This window comes from Pezoporus wallicus, unplaced genomic scaffold, assembly GCF_028554395.1.
Source record: "Pezoporus wallicus isolate ANWC-B61680 ecotype Strahan unplaced genomic scaffold, APGP_CSIRO_Pwel_v1 contig_7485, whole genome shotgun sequence".
Taxonomy (NCBI): Eukaryota; Metazoa; Chordata; class Aves; order Psittaciformes; family Psittacidae; genus Pezoporus; species Pezoporus wallicus.
In genome coordinates, this window is record NW_026641901.1 from 103,235 (window position 1) to 117,824 (window position 14,590).

Genomic DNA, 14,590 nt, shown 5'->3' on the forward strand with positions numbered 1-14,590 from the left:
AGTTAGTCCAGCTGAACTGAGTAGGTTCCCTTATTTATGTTAATGTCTTCATATGCGTAAATTCTTTCAGGAGCAGGGCGTAACATTTCAAAATCTCACCGCTTGGAACTTATCAGTATGATCTTACATAGCACTGTGTAATTGGCTTCTCTTGTGTAATGTGCAGAGGTTTTATTTATGGTCTCTCAAAGATTCCACTTCACACATTTGTGCAGTGAAGCTTAAAATCCCTTTGGGGCACCTCACAGTTCAAGAGGTGAACATTTCATTCTTTACCTTGCTACTTGCCAGCACTCCTTTTTTTAGCATGTCCTTGGTGGAATACAAGGATCTTTCTTTATATTTTCAGTCTGAAATAAAAGCATTAGTTATTTTTCCGTCAGCAAGGTTAGGCTGGTACTTTCCATGACTTAGAGGCTTACAAAAGGGCTACTGCAGGTCATGACCATCCCTCTAGAAAATGCTCGTTAAATTTATAATAGTACATATGCATAACAAGTCTATACTGCCTGCTTTTTTCTGCTGAGGAGCACGCTCTTTACTGAATAGGTTCAGGCTCAGAATTGTTCCTTAGGTGTGGCATACTTGAGCAATTAAAAACTTCAGTTGTCAGTGAATGGCAATATGCAGTACACAGGACTGTGAAAATTTAAGAAAAAAGGAAAAAAATTGCACATTCTCAAATATCATAAAACTGTTTAGACAAAAAAAAGGTGTCTGTGATTTTAATGGAGTTTTGTTTTGTTCCTCCCTTCTTCCTCATTCTACTCAGGTATTTATCTCGGAACCTGGAAAATTCCTCCAAAAAGTGAAGGTGTGGATTTATGAATACTGGAATTTTACTGATTCTATAGCTATCATCCTATTTATGATTGGTTTTGGCTTGCGCTGGTCCAAACCCCCTGTTCAAACTGCAGGGAGGCTACTTTACTGCTTGGATATAATATTTTGGTATGCTCGGCTCCTTGATCTTTTTGCTGTGAATCAGCATGCTGGCCTATACCTGACAATGATTGGGAAAATGGTAAGTATCATGCCTTGGAGAAATAGTTCTGTAGTTAAGGCATCTATACAGTAATGTGTAAAGGTCAGAAGCGACAGAAAAGAATGGTGGTCAAAGGAGAGGTCACCTAATTCATAGTGAACGTATTACCTGAAAATACCATGTCTTTTTCTATTTGTAAGTTGACCATAATTAGATTTCAGTTCTCTCTAATTTTTTCATTATTTGAATTTATTCACAAAAGCCATTTTTGCTTCGATCCTAAGAGAATGTTTGCATTGGAGTTGAGTTTCTGATCCAGCTTGATAATAGGAGAAAGAAAAATCACTGTCTCTTGCAGACAGGCTCACTACTGTAGATAATTCCCCTAGCTCCTGGAAACTGTCTCATTAGTATTTTGCATTTTGATTCAAATAATTATATCCCATTTTAGCTGGCAAAATTTCTCTGAGATCAAAGTTAATCTTTTCTTCTCTTTTGGTATAAGAACTACTGCTGAACTGCAGCCTAGTCTTGAGGGATATCTGCAGATTCCCTCAGTAACTTCCCTCAGTTATTGGGAACTATGTTGTTAATACTTTTATATTCTGTCTTGCATAGTAATTCCAATGCAGTGTTAGAAGGCAAAATAATTTTCACTGCTATTTCTTGCTCTTAGTTTGGAGGAAATTCCACTGAGGAAAAAGCACCATCATAAGGTCTTTATATTTTTCAAATCTTGCTTAAGATCTTAAGAGGTACTTGAGAGGCAAGCAGAAATTTTACCCTTCTTGGTCCAGGGTGACTCTAGCCTCTACAAAACACGTGGATAATCCAGGTCATAGAAATGTTATTTTTACTTCCTTTAGCGCACTAAGATTATTAGCCCTGTTTCTCTGTTGTGGTTTGGAAAAGCAGTGATTGATACTCATCCTTAAAATGTATTTCCTTTACATATAATCAGCACAGCTAATTCTTTCATGCACACATATCTTCCAGACAGCAAACATGTTCTATATTGTAGTCATGATGGCCATAGTCCTGTTGAGTTTTGGAGTGTCACGAAAGGCAATCCTTTCACCAGAAGAACCTCCTTCTTGGACTCTGGCACGAGACATTGTGTTTCAGCCTTACTGGATGATGTTTGGTGAGGTCTATGCTGGAGAAATAGATGGTAGGTAGTTTTCATAGTACAGCTCAACACCTTAAATTTAATATATGCAGAAACATATCTGCTTTGGGTTACTAGAGTTCAGACTACATACGGAGTTTATTCTTTCTCAGACAATTTTGATTCCAGTATATATATGTCCTTAGTGAGTAATACTGCATGAATAAAGGTAAGAATATTACTTTCTTTGTTAAAAAATAAAGATTAAGCTTTAAAACCTTCAACATTAGCTTGTCAAATTAAGTATATTGCAAAGCTCAGAGCAAAGCACATAGGAACTAATACTAAGCTAGTTCGTGGTCAGGGGATCTTGGCAGTGAAATGGATTTCTAATTAGGCAAATCCAAAGCTGCTGATCTCTTGGAGGAAGGACTACAAAGTTCCCTTAAAGGAAGAAAACATAAAATGATAACCACAAAAAGGAAAAATAAAGAAAAAAATATTTTTCATCGGTGTAAGAGTTATCTGGCATCATTAAAAAAAAACCAGATAAACCAGTTGAACACAATGATTATGGTTTTGACCTTGTCTCAGTACCAGAGAAGAATCAGGCACTCCAGGAACTATTTCAGCATTACAGATGGAAGGCACTCTCATGCTGCTAAGTGATGGGTACAAGTAAAACTGTCCCTAAAATAGAAAAGTGGGTATGCAAGTAGATATATATATTTAGCACACATAGTTCAGCATAGACCTAATTCATTAACATAATTTTAGGTATTACATCTATTACTATTTCTGAAACAGTCACATGATGGCTATGTATTTTGGTTATATGTCATAATTCTTTTAATGAAAGCACACTATTAAGTTTCACAATTTAATCCATTTAATCACTTATTAATGCTAAACATTTGAAACTTCCCAAATAAAGCTATAATTTTTCTAGTGACTCTTTATGCTGTGGAATATGTCATCAATTTAGGGCTGCTGCCTTATAAATGCGTTTTAAAATTTCATCAAAGATCTAAAATTTAATTAAAAATCATAAAGAGTGAAAAGTATTTTGACAATTTAAAAACATTAAGAAGGATCCCTTAATTTCTATGATTTGTTGCTTCATCTTATGAATATTAGTAGCCATATATGCTTTTGCACATGAGTACCTGTGATCTTACTGAAATTCTGAAGGAATAACACTCCAATACTGATAAAGTATCCTTTGCACTGTGTCCTTTCCACAGTGGAGTCAGTGAAATCTTTGCCACTTGCTTTAAGGATCAAAGATTTGGATTTCAGTTCACTTGAATATGTGCCATCTCCCAGATACGTTTCAGCTGCATAATTTTCCCGTTAACAGAAAGTCAGGGTGACTGGCATAAGAACTTGTATCCATGAAATGGCGTCTATAGCTTCTGAACTGCAATGGAAACTACGGAGCAGCAGTATCACAAAGAAGTCTCAGATCTCCTTTAAGCGGAGTAGACTTTTTAGTTGGGAATTTAATAATGTATCTCTGTGAAAGTAATAAGGACCATTCTGTTTCTTATGGCAAAAGAGGAGCACATGCCATTGCTGTGCTTTGCTCTGATTTCCATTCTAATCATGCTCTGTATACTCTTCACTTTCAGTCTGTGAAACCAATGAAGACTGTCCTCCCGGTTCCTTCCTCACGCCGTTCCTCCAGGCTGTCTACCTCTTTGTGCAGTATATCATCATGGTCAACTTGCTGATTGCTTTCTTTAAGTAGGTACCATGGTAAATTGATGCCAAAGCAAAAGCAACTAAGAGATGTTCTGTCAACACTTGACAAAAACTTTTCGCCAAAAGTACCCCAGCAGGGGGCATATTGGTGGTGGTTCTTACCCATCTTCCATGGGGGTAAGCTGAATAAAAAAAGCACAGTGGAAGCAAGAGGGTGGGAGGAAGGCGACAGTAAGCAGACACCTAAACTGTTTTGCCATTTAAACAAAATCTAATTCTCTGAAAGTGGACAACAAGCTGGCAAGCAAACAGGTTTATTTGTCCTTTGTTCCTAAAAGTTGTATTTGCCGTGCTGAGAGCATCTTGGGCTGCCCATTTCATCATAGTGTAGCCTAAGACTTAAATTGGCAGGCAGATGGAGAAGGTATTCAAAGGAAGAGAATAATGACTTTGTAGAAGCATGCTCTTCCCTTAGGAAATAATTTGAAAAGTCATGTTGTTTGGTGCAAGTTGGTGTGTTCTAGACTGAAACCTAAATGTAGTGGTTTTATGTCTTTTTAAATATCTGCTATCAGAGTAGGAGAGGTCTTTATAGTAATTTTATAGTAATTTGTATTACACTATAGTCAGTGTCTTCATAGTAATTCAAATCTTTCAAGTTTTAACACGAAAATCCTTGTAGTGGATCAATTTATTTAAAATTCTAGTAAAGAGTGGTCTAACCCAAGCAGTTAATTATTTTTTCCTGGAGTCCTATTTCTGGTGAAGAAAACTGTTGGAAGTCAGCTGTAGGTTAAAAAAAAAGAAAAATCAAATGGAGAAATGTAGTGATTAATATTCAAGAAAAGTGAATGACCAAAACTCATTCTATTCCCACTTCCAATTAGAAATCCCTTTCCTGAAATTGTGGTAAGGCGTAATTTTTTATTTTTTTTCTTAATATGCAGCTGTGAAATTATAATTTGACTTATTTCTAGATTTAAACCTTCAGCAATGATGATATTAAATCTTCTGCTTAGTGATTTGATTGTTCCAGAAGTGGGACCAAAAATGAGTATGAGCAATACATTTAATTATGCTCCCAGAAGCAAAGCTCATGTTTTTGTGATTATATATTAGGTGTGTAGCATAACGGTGCAACTGAAGTCCCCTCCAGTGCAACTAGAAGAATCCAACACTCCTGTGCTTGGGTTTATGATAGTAGATACGGAAAGTTATTCAGTGCAACAACAGGCATTTTTAATAATATCATGGCTCCAAAGAGTACCCTGTAGAAGAATTGTTTGTGAAGCTGCCTGTTGGAGCAAATATTTTGTTTAGGGGATTGCACAGAACTGTTTTATTAATACTCTTCCCTTAGCTTGACTTCTACCTTTAATCTAGTCCAAAGAGGCAGACAATGTTGAATTCTCAGTTAAGCTATGTATTAATGTTTAAATAATCTGGCTGAGATTTCAAAGCCACTTCAGGGATATTTTTTGCCCAGTTCCCATTAACGTGAATGGGAATTGGATCTCCAAATCCTTTAGGCAGCTTTGAAGATCTCATTCTCAGTACAGTAGCTGCAGGCACATGCTACTGCTATGTTAAATGAAAGTTGCTAAGCTGATTTACCTCACTGGAGGGATGGGACTTTTCTTCAGTGTCATATTAGATCTGTAGACAAGTCTCTTGTGCTGTCTTGGGAGTATTCCTCACAGGAGTGTTTTACACTCCTTCCCTCTCTGTCTTCTCAGCAATGTTTATTTTGATTTGAAATCCATATCAAACAAGCTCTGGAAGTACAACAGGTACCGCTACATTATGACTTACCATGAGAAGCCATGGCTGCCTCCACCATTCATCCTTCTGAGCCACATTGGACTTCTGATAAACTGCATTTTCCACCATCAACCTCCAGATGAGCTGGATCAAGAGGAAGGCGATGTTGGACTAAGTAAGCAGAGCTAAGCTGGGGACCAAACAAAATAGCTAATGAGAAATGTTTTGCCAGCCTCCCATCACTTTGTAGCTTGGTTTGTCAAAGAAAAAAAAAAAGAGAGTAGAGTAGCTCTCTGGGTAGGAGGCTGTTTTTATTAGCAAAACTGAATTTAACCTGCCTGCCTAAGAACTCTTGTAAGAAAAAAATTGACTAGGGGAATGCTTTTCTTTGTATTTGGCTTTTGCTGCACTGCATATTGTGCTTCAGTCAAGACACATCACAACTCTGAGCTGAAATAAAGTGACAGTAACTTCTTCTGTAGGATGAATAGCCTTATTTTGAAAGAAAGTAAACAATACTGCAGGTATATATTCTGTGCATTTGTCCTGAAAAGACCAAAAATTCCTTTTTAATTCCCAAGAGAAAGTAGCCACAGAGCCCAAAGACAAAGGAGAGCCAGTGATGGCAGATGCAGAAAGAGGACAGGGACCTCTCACTTCCTCACTGCTTCCATCCCTTTCTGCAGTGGCTCATCACTGCACCTGAAGCACACCTCCTTCACTTTTCCCAACTGGACTTCTCCATCCCAGGGTCCTTCATAATGCCCTTTAAGGTGATGCCAGTTTCTTGTCCAACTGTTGCCAGCTAGGAGCAGCCCTAGCTATTTTAGTATAGATCAAGCACAAATCCAGGTGGAGTGAAGACTGTATTGAGAGCAGTCCTGAGGCGAACTTGGGGGTGTTGACTGATGGGAAGCTCAGCATGAGCCAGCAGTGTGCACTTGCAGCCCAGAAAGCCAGCTGTGTGCTGGGCTGCATCAAAAGGATTGTGGCCAGGAGGTTGAGGGAGGTGATTCCCCCCTCTACTCTGCTCTCATGAGACCCCACCTGCAGTACAGCATTCAGCTTTGGGGCCCCTAGCACAGGAGGGACATGGGCCTGCACGGGCAAGTGCAGAACAGGGCTATGAAGATGGTCAGAGGGCTACAGCAACTCTCCTGTGAAGACAGGCTGAGAGAGTTGGGTGCTTCGGGGAGACCTCAGAGCAGCTTCCAGTACCTAAAAGGGGCCTAGAAGAAATATAAGAGGGACTTTTTACAAGGGCATGTAGTGACAGGGCAACATGTAATAGCTTTAAACAGAGGGTAGATTTAGACAAGATATTGGGAGTAAATTCTTCACTATGAGGTGGTGAGACACTGGAACAGGTTTCCCAGAGAAGCTGTGGATACTCCATCCTTGAAGTGTTCAAGGCCAGGTTGGATGGTCCTTTGAGCAACCTGGTATAGTTCAAGGTGTCCATGCCCATGGCAGGGGGTTTGGAACTGGATGATCTTTAAGGTCCCTTCAAACCCAAATTATACTTTGATTCTATGATTCTGTTGCAGGGAGGGGACAACAAGATTTTGGGATAGGAATGAATACTCAGTCATGGAGCTTGATGGTTGGTGTGGTGAGGCAGGAGAATGGGGAGGAGAAGCGGCTGGTGGCTGTAACCTTATCCAAAAAAACACTGGAAAAGGCTGGCCCATAGCATTATATAGCTTCATCCTTCCTGCTGCAGTGTACATCATTGATGTCTAAGAACAGGTGAGCATACCCTGCTGGGTTATGCTTCACTCTGCTGACCATGAATCCCTGAAGATATCCGGCACGCTCACAGGTGGTTACGGATTTTGAAAAATGGGCTTAACTAATCAATGCTGAACTACTTTACTGCTGCTCTTAGGCTCTGCTCCTCCATCATGACTGGATACATCAGACTGCCTTTGAAGTTATAACTGCTTATTTTATATGCATGCATAGTGTAAGTCACTGACATAGCATAGAGGGTATCTTTCTTCTATGGTACAGTAGGCACAAGAAAAACTGAAACACTGCTTTGCACATATAAAAGTCCTTCTAGCAGAGAGAGACATTTTTCCTGTTCAGGTACCTTTTCTAAATACCTTTTCTATATGCCTATTATTACCTCGTACATTTCTTCTACTTAAATTGTGATGTGATTATAATTAACTGGGTTTAGTAGTGGGTATCCAGTGCCACCCTGTGGAAAATCAATGAAAATACAGAGATACAGAGAGTAAAATCTTGGAGGCAAGAATACAGATGGATTAGGGGGGAAAAGAGTCTAGAAGGTGATCAAGTCTTATTTGGAGTTAGAGGGGTACCCCAGAACACTGCAGTGGGCTTCCCTCCTGAGCTGTGTTTTGCAGGCTGGTACTATATAGTTGTGATAAACTGGCATGTTGCTTGGCACTGATACACCTCTGGCAAGTACAGTGAGGACTCTGGCATGTAAAAAAGGAAAGAAAAAAGAAACTTGGAAGATACAGATTTCAGATCAGAGAAGCAGCTTGCCACTGCATGCATTTCTACGTACTGACTTATAATCAATCTGTTCTCTCAGAAGTCTTGGTGTGCTAGAAGAATAGCATCATGAGCAGCCCAAGCTGTGGAGTTTGAAACTTTTGAATGAGTTCTTCTTTTGTCACCCAGTAATCTTGCTTAATGTTTTATACATATGAACATGGGAAGATATTAGGTGAAAAAAAAGCTCTGTAGCTTTGAGTACCTGAAAGGACTAATTGTTATAGGTGACTAGATCTAAATGAATGCCTGAACCAAATTACAGTGAAACCTTTGTAAGTTACATCTGACTCATTCTTCTCAAGGGAGGGGTAGGAAAGCAGGTCCAACAGTTTTCTATTTTTATCATGGGTGCTTATAAACAGTTACATTTATCGGCATGCTTCATATGGACTCCTATCGCTTTTGTTCAGAGCTGTACCTGAGTGATGAGGAGTTAAAGAAGCTCCATGACTTTGAGGAACAGTGTGTGGAAAAATATTTTCATGAGAAGAATGAAAGCCTGAGTTCCAGTGACAGTGAAAGGATTCGTCTGACAACAGAAAGGTGTGTTTTGCTGCAAATTTGTGCTCTTTATATACATTTGTCATATAAAAAAACTTTGATAAGCTAATGCTTTTGGAGCAGGTATGGCCACTGTGAACAGGAGGATCAATAGCATGCATAGGCCTTGCTAATTTGATGGAAATGTAATGTATCTGTTTGAATGGCATGACTGCTGGGATGCCTTGCTGACAGAATTGCAGCCCAGCTGTGTACAGTGCACAGGTGGTTAAATGGTACAGTACAGTGTTGGTCAGTTTCACTTTTGCAGAGTAGGTGGCACCACAAAATCCAGAGTATGATATACAGTACATATTATTATTTAAAGGCTTAGCAGTGTAAGAACACTTCAGGAGTATTGCTTGTGATTAAGTATAAGTGCTATTTACAGAAATAACCATATAGCCATTGTAGCATTAACTGCAGTATAGTCTTTGCAGAATATCAATACCCAACTGTCAAAGGGGTTTCAAAAGTCTCAGTATTGACTTAATTTAGCTTTCTATTGAAATTGGTGGCAGACCCGCCATTATATTTAATGTGATGAGTTAAAGAAAGTGAGTGCTATAAGAAGTCTTAAAGAATGCCAGTACTGATCTCATCAATAAATTTGTTTTGCCTAAAGAAAGATAGCTTCTTAATCTTTGCATATTCACAATCTTATTTTCTGCATACTAAAATAAAACATGCAAGCAAAATGAATGTTCCCTGCAAAAGCAATGAAATAAGTAGCTTTGTTCATACATTGAATAGATTAGAGCAAAAAGATTTCATTTAGTGGATAAATATAGACCTGGAGAGGATTTTTTCCTTAGTGCAAAAGTTAAACACACTTCACAGCATTGCATAACATTAATACAAGAAATTAATTTAGATGAATAAAATATTTTGGAATACTGGTCTTTGATTTTATTCAGCTACTGGTTAAATACTATGTCTTTTAGTTACTCGGTGAGAAAGGAAATGAACAACTTTTGCATATTGCCTGCAGGTAGTTTATCATTGTCTTAGTGTTAAAGGGACCAGAGAGTGTATCTTCAGAAAGCTTGAAGGTATTTATTTGATTAAAATGATGTAATTCCAGGCACTGGGGATTTGAAGACCAGAAAAAAACGGTTTGCTTTTTGGGCTTTTGAATTTTACCTGAAGGTGACTGATGAAGAGACTGTTCCCAGAGTTCAGACAGGTTCTTGGGAAGACCCTTTTCTCACCAGTCTTCAGTATTTGAGAAATGTAAAAATATCTGAAGGTTTGTGTGAGCCATGTTCTTAGGCTTACACAAGAAATGTAGAAATGCGACATGACTGAGTGACAAGAAGCATACTTTACAGAAGTGACAGCAGGAAGCAGCCTTGGAGGTTCATTATGATGCATTACAGCTGTAAATGCAATAGTCGGTGCAGCATTTCCTAAGCTGTGTTTTGCTGTCCATGTTTAGTAGTTCTATGGAAATGAATGGACATTAATAGGAAAATAGCAGTTTTTTGGAACAGATACTCCTTGAGGAAAAAGCTTGTTTCCTTAAAAGTCACTGTCTGTTTGCCGAGTAATTTGATTGACGTTTTGTAAGTTTGGATTTCTTTCTTCAAATATAGGTATTCATGTGAATGGAAGTCACCATTAAAAAAAAAAAAAAAAAAAAAGGCTCTTTGAAATGTGAACTGACTTTTTAAAATGTATTAATGGCTTCCTTCATCATCTGGCAAACAGAAGTGAAAATCTATGTTTTGGTATTTTCATGATATTTTCTTTTTCTATTTAGAGTGGAGGAGATGTTTCTGCAGCTTAAAGAAGTGCATGAGAAAGTATTTTGTATCAAGGAGTCTTTACTTTCCCTGGACAGCCAGCTAGGACATTTACAAGACCTGTCTGCCTTGACAGTGGACATCCTGAAAGTGCTTTCAGCTGTAGACACCTTGCAGGTGGAAGAAGCCTTACTGGCTGACACAAAGCTTCAAAGCTGTAGGAAGCTGCCCCATAGCTGGAGCAATGCGCTCTATTCCAAGACCTTGAGCAGCCTGGAGTGTTTGTATGACAAGAAATACCACTACTACAGCATGCCATCCTCCCTTTTACGGAGCTTGGTAAGGAGTCAGTGGCCATCAGAGTGCAAAGACCATGTATTTAGGATGGAGAGTAACAAGGTAGAAGACAGCTCTCAAAAGATAGAGATAGAAAGTGACACACTCACTTCAGGAGTATCTTCTGAGACTAAATCAACCCCTAGATATGGACAATTTTTGCTGGTGCCCCCTGACCATCAGGGAGGGTCTTTCTCTGAGGATGTCACCTTAAATTTGTCTTTCTTGAGCACTCCTGACAAGTACAAGGACCATGCATTCAGAGGTGAACTGAGTAGCATTGTTGTGCAGCAGAATTTGCAGAGTGTCAGCCTCGTTGGAAAAAAGCCAGAAGATTATGAATGGAACCAGAGAGACTTTGTTATTCATTTGCTGTCAGAAAAGACTAATGCCATAGAGGCTGATCATTCTCTTGGTCTTCACCCATCACTGGATATCGAAAAGAATGCAGCACCCTTCTGTGATGACAGGTTAAAAACTAAAGGTGGTTATGTGAACTGGGGATTTTCTGAAGGTGATGAAAAAGGGGTTTTTAGCTCAGAAACAAAGAAGAAGGCCCTGTGCATACATTCTACCTATAACAGTGACTGCAGTTGCACTGATAGTCCTCCCGGGCATGTCCAGATAAGAGAATCAAAGCCCTTCTGCAACTCAGAGAGGTCACATCGCAGCAGCTTCATCTCTCACAACAAGCTGAAACGCAGCACCTCCTTCTGGATCAGCCCACTCTGGAGGGACTGGAGTTTCTGCAGGAGCAACAGCTTACAGTCCACTAAGAAAGTGAAAAGAGGGAAATCCTGCAAGGCCGTTGGTGGTAATTATAAAACGCTACAGCTATAGAGTGTCTTTTACTGGAGACCCCAAGACATGATAAAAATGTTTCCATTACATCTAGGTATTAGTTGCAGTTGAGGGTAGTAGCAGAGTCTGGATTTTCTTTGTGCTGGGTCTGACTGCTGTGGGGAATTGCTGAGTGTGCCTGCTATCCAAGCAGCACCATGCTTATTCTCCCCATGGATCCCTGTGGCTGTGGCTACACAGCCAGTGTGAAAGAGGTACTGTGCTTGCTCTGAGAGAGTCTCCTGCCCTGGGGGTTCAATGCATGAATTGCAGGAACTAAAATTAGTTGCACAATCCCTAAGAGGTATATTAGCAGATCATAAGTCAGATGTGTGCATGGAGAATGAAGCAGTATACATTTTTATAGCCAGTTTAAAACCATCCCTGTCAACCACCAAGTTTGCTTACCAACAACTAAAATATAGCAGAATCCAGTTCTAAGTATGAATAGTATGAGATGATGGATAACATTTGTTGTTTTATATCTTGTGATGGTGCATATCTTTGCACTGAAATGCATGACTATTAGCTTTGGGTGTCGCAAGTCTTTCTCAGCTTGCTTTGAAGAAGTGCCAACTGTCAGTCTTATCAGATCTTCTCTTAGTAAATAAAAGCATGGTAGCATAATGGTGTTTTCTGACTTTCCCACAGAGTCTTTACAATCCAGTGAGCTACACCACAGTGAGGCAACAAAAGCACAACAACAAAACAGAGACAGAAAGTCTGGGAGAGAAAAGAAGAATCAAGAAACTCTTCAGGTGCCGGTATGTGCAGATGCAGGAGAATCACATACCCAATAGCTCTCTTTTTCATTCACTAAGATTAGTTTACTTGAAATGTATACATTTAAAATGCTGCACACAAACTGGGGCATCTTTTTGTCAGGCTTTGGTTTAATTTCCTGTTTGTTTGAATGTGTAGGATTTCGTTTTGGAATGTGTTGAAGTCTGTGGACTTTGTTAGATAGTATACCAGAGGTGTTACTGATTTTACATGGAAAGGAGTCAGTCCCTGCACTTTAGCTGGCAAGAGGACTTGGGAAGGCTTCGTATGCTCTAGGATAGACTAAAATAGTGGTTAGAGATATCCATGTGGTGTGCAACAATAAACAAGCAAGCCAGGCCTTGTAATGTTGTCTGCTGCCTACAAGAGTCCCACAGTCTTTTCTCTGAATCCATCAAACATTTAGCACATTGCAGACAGCATATTGATTATGTCATACCTATGGGGCAACTTTTATAACTGTATATGTCTGCATATACATATAAATCTATTTATAAAGTTATAAAAGGATTCCTAAAATGTTTGTCAGCTGGAAAGATTTATCTCCGTTTAATAAGATAGAAGCTGAAGACTGATATATTTACATAAGATGCTGAGGTCAACAACAGCAGATCTTAGACTTGAACATTGAGACCTAGTTAATACCTCTGAAGGTATTCAGGGAGACTTCAGACTTTGTTTTCAAAAGCTAAAGTGCTACATCATTCATCAGTAGTGTTTGCTTGACAAAAGCAATTTGTCTTCTGCAACTTGTAACAACAAAAATAGGAAAATTTTTTTCTCAGCTGGGAGTGATTTCAGACATTGGCATTTCAGTGGTGCTCTGAAAGGCCATGTCATAAGCTGTCAGAGGAACTGTAGAGGTGCTAGTCATCCTGTAAATCAAGTGTCACCTTGTTTGTGTCTTGCCAGGTGATTAGAGTGGATGGTTGTCCCCAGAACACCCAAGTGAGCTCAGAGCCTGCAGAGATCAATGTCTGGGATGAGCAAGAGAAGCACAGCAAGAACTGGCTCACCGTGTCTAATTTCAGTCAGCTAAGTATGTGATATTTTGGAGATGATGAAATCCAGAACAGCTTTTAAAAAGCAACAATAAATAAAAATCCACAAATTCAAAGTCTCATCCACTACTTCCACCTCATGGTATATTTTTTACAGAATTAGGCTTAGGTTGCAGGCACATGTGACTTGGTTATTTACTGCATCATTGCAGAGGCAAAAGGGACGTAGATTGGATGGAAGGTCATTTAAATCTTTCTGGGAGTGCTGCCTGTCTGGTATGGAAGATACTAGAGTACTATCCTCAGGAATAAGTGGGAAGCAAAGAGGATGGTATCCTTGCCTCCTCTCCTGAAGTGTCTTATGCCTTCTAAAGTGGCATCCTTCCTAATTGAAAAAGATAAACTCTTGGAAGTTTCACTCATTTTTGATGAATTTACACTCACAGGCAGTGCTGCAATACTGTATCTGCTGGCAGACCCTCTGCATGCATTATTCATTACTCACTGCTCTGAAACACATCCTCCAAAGTGAAGAAATGAATTCTGTAGTATCTCTGTTGTAATGAAAAGGGAATGGCATTCTTACTCTTCTTTTAGTAATTCTTCAGCTCTTTCAGTCTCAGAAATCCTTTCCATAGTTCATATTATCTTTCAGCTTTGCTGTTACATGGCTTACTGGTTGTATCCTGCGAGCTGCTGGGAGAAGCACCAGGGAATGCTGTGACTCAGCACAACATGGTCTGAGAAGGACTGCACTCCTCTGAAATCTGCTGTCAAAATGGAAACAGTCCGTTTTAACACTATGCAATTCTGTTGTTGCTTTTATAGCCCATACACATTTCCTGGAGGAATATTGTATATAGGTGTTTATTTTATAATACTACATAGATGTTTAGTTTGTAGCAGTAAAGATGTTCATTTGCACTCTGGAAATAGCTGACACCTACTTTTTTGGGTAGGTTTGGAACGTCTCAGTTGTGTGCACCAGAAAATGAAAAATCAAGACATTGTTAGGCATACCATACCATTCTGTGATTACCTGAGGCATTCTCAAGAGGTAAGACCCAGGATTGCACATCCTAGTCCATAGTTTCAGCTGGGATGAGGTCTGAGTAGCTCTGTTGAGCCCCTGGACTTCCACTGTAGGTTGTTTGTCATGAAATACCTCTATAGAGATGGGAAACTCTGTTGTCTGCAAGCACAGTGCATATGTGCAAGTAAATGAGTAATTTAATGGCTGTTAACACTCTATTAA

At 39.3% G+C, this 14,590-nt stretch overlaps 1 protein-coding gene across 2 annotated transcripts in view; it reads left to right on the forward strand.

The window, feature by feature from the left end:
• Nucleotides 1–14,590, forward strand: part of TRPM6 (transient receptor potential cation channel subfamily M member 6) — a 68,407-nt gene that overhangs the window by 50,867 nt on the left and 2,950 nt on the right. Inside the window, exons 21-29 of one of the 2 annotated variants that reach the window (XM_057425806.1) lie at nt 773–1,024; nt 1,982–2,156; nt 3,725–3,839; nt 5,534–5,733; nt 8,501–8,633; nt 10,393–11,525; nt 12,203–12,315; nt 13,247–13,373; nt 14,295–14,392. In XM_057425806.1, the coding sequence (XP_057281789.1) occupies nt 773–1,024; nt 1,982–2,156; nt 3,725–3,839; nt 5,534–5,733; nt 8,501–8,633; nt 10,393–11,525; nt 12,203–12,315; nt 13,247–13,373; nt 14,295–14,392 (2,346 nt within the window). Of the gene's footprint in view, nt 1–772; nt 1,025–1,981; nt 2,157–3,724; nt 3,840–5,533; nt 6,352–8,500; nt 8,634–10,392; nt 11,526–12,202; nt 12,316–13,246; nt 13,374–14,294; nt 14,393–14,590 lie in introns of those variants that run through there. The other variant, XM_057425807.1, reaches the window with a different exon arrangement.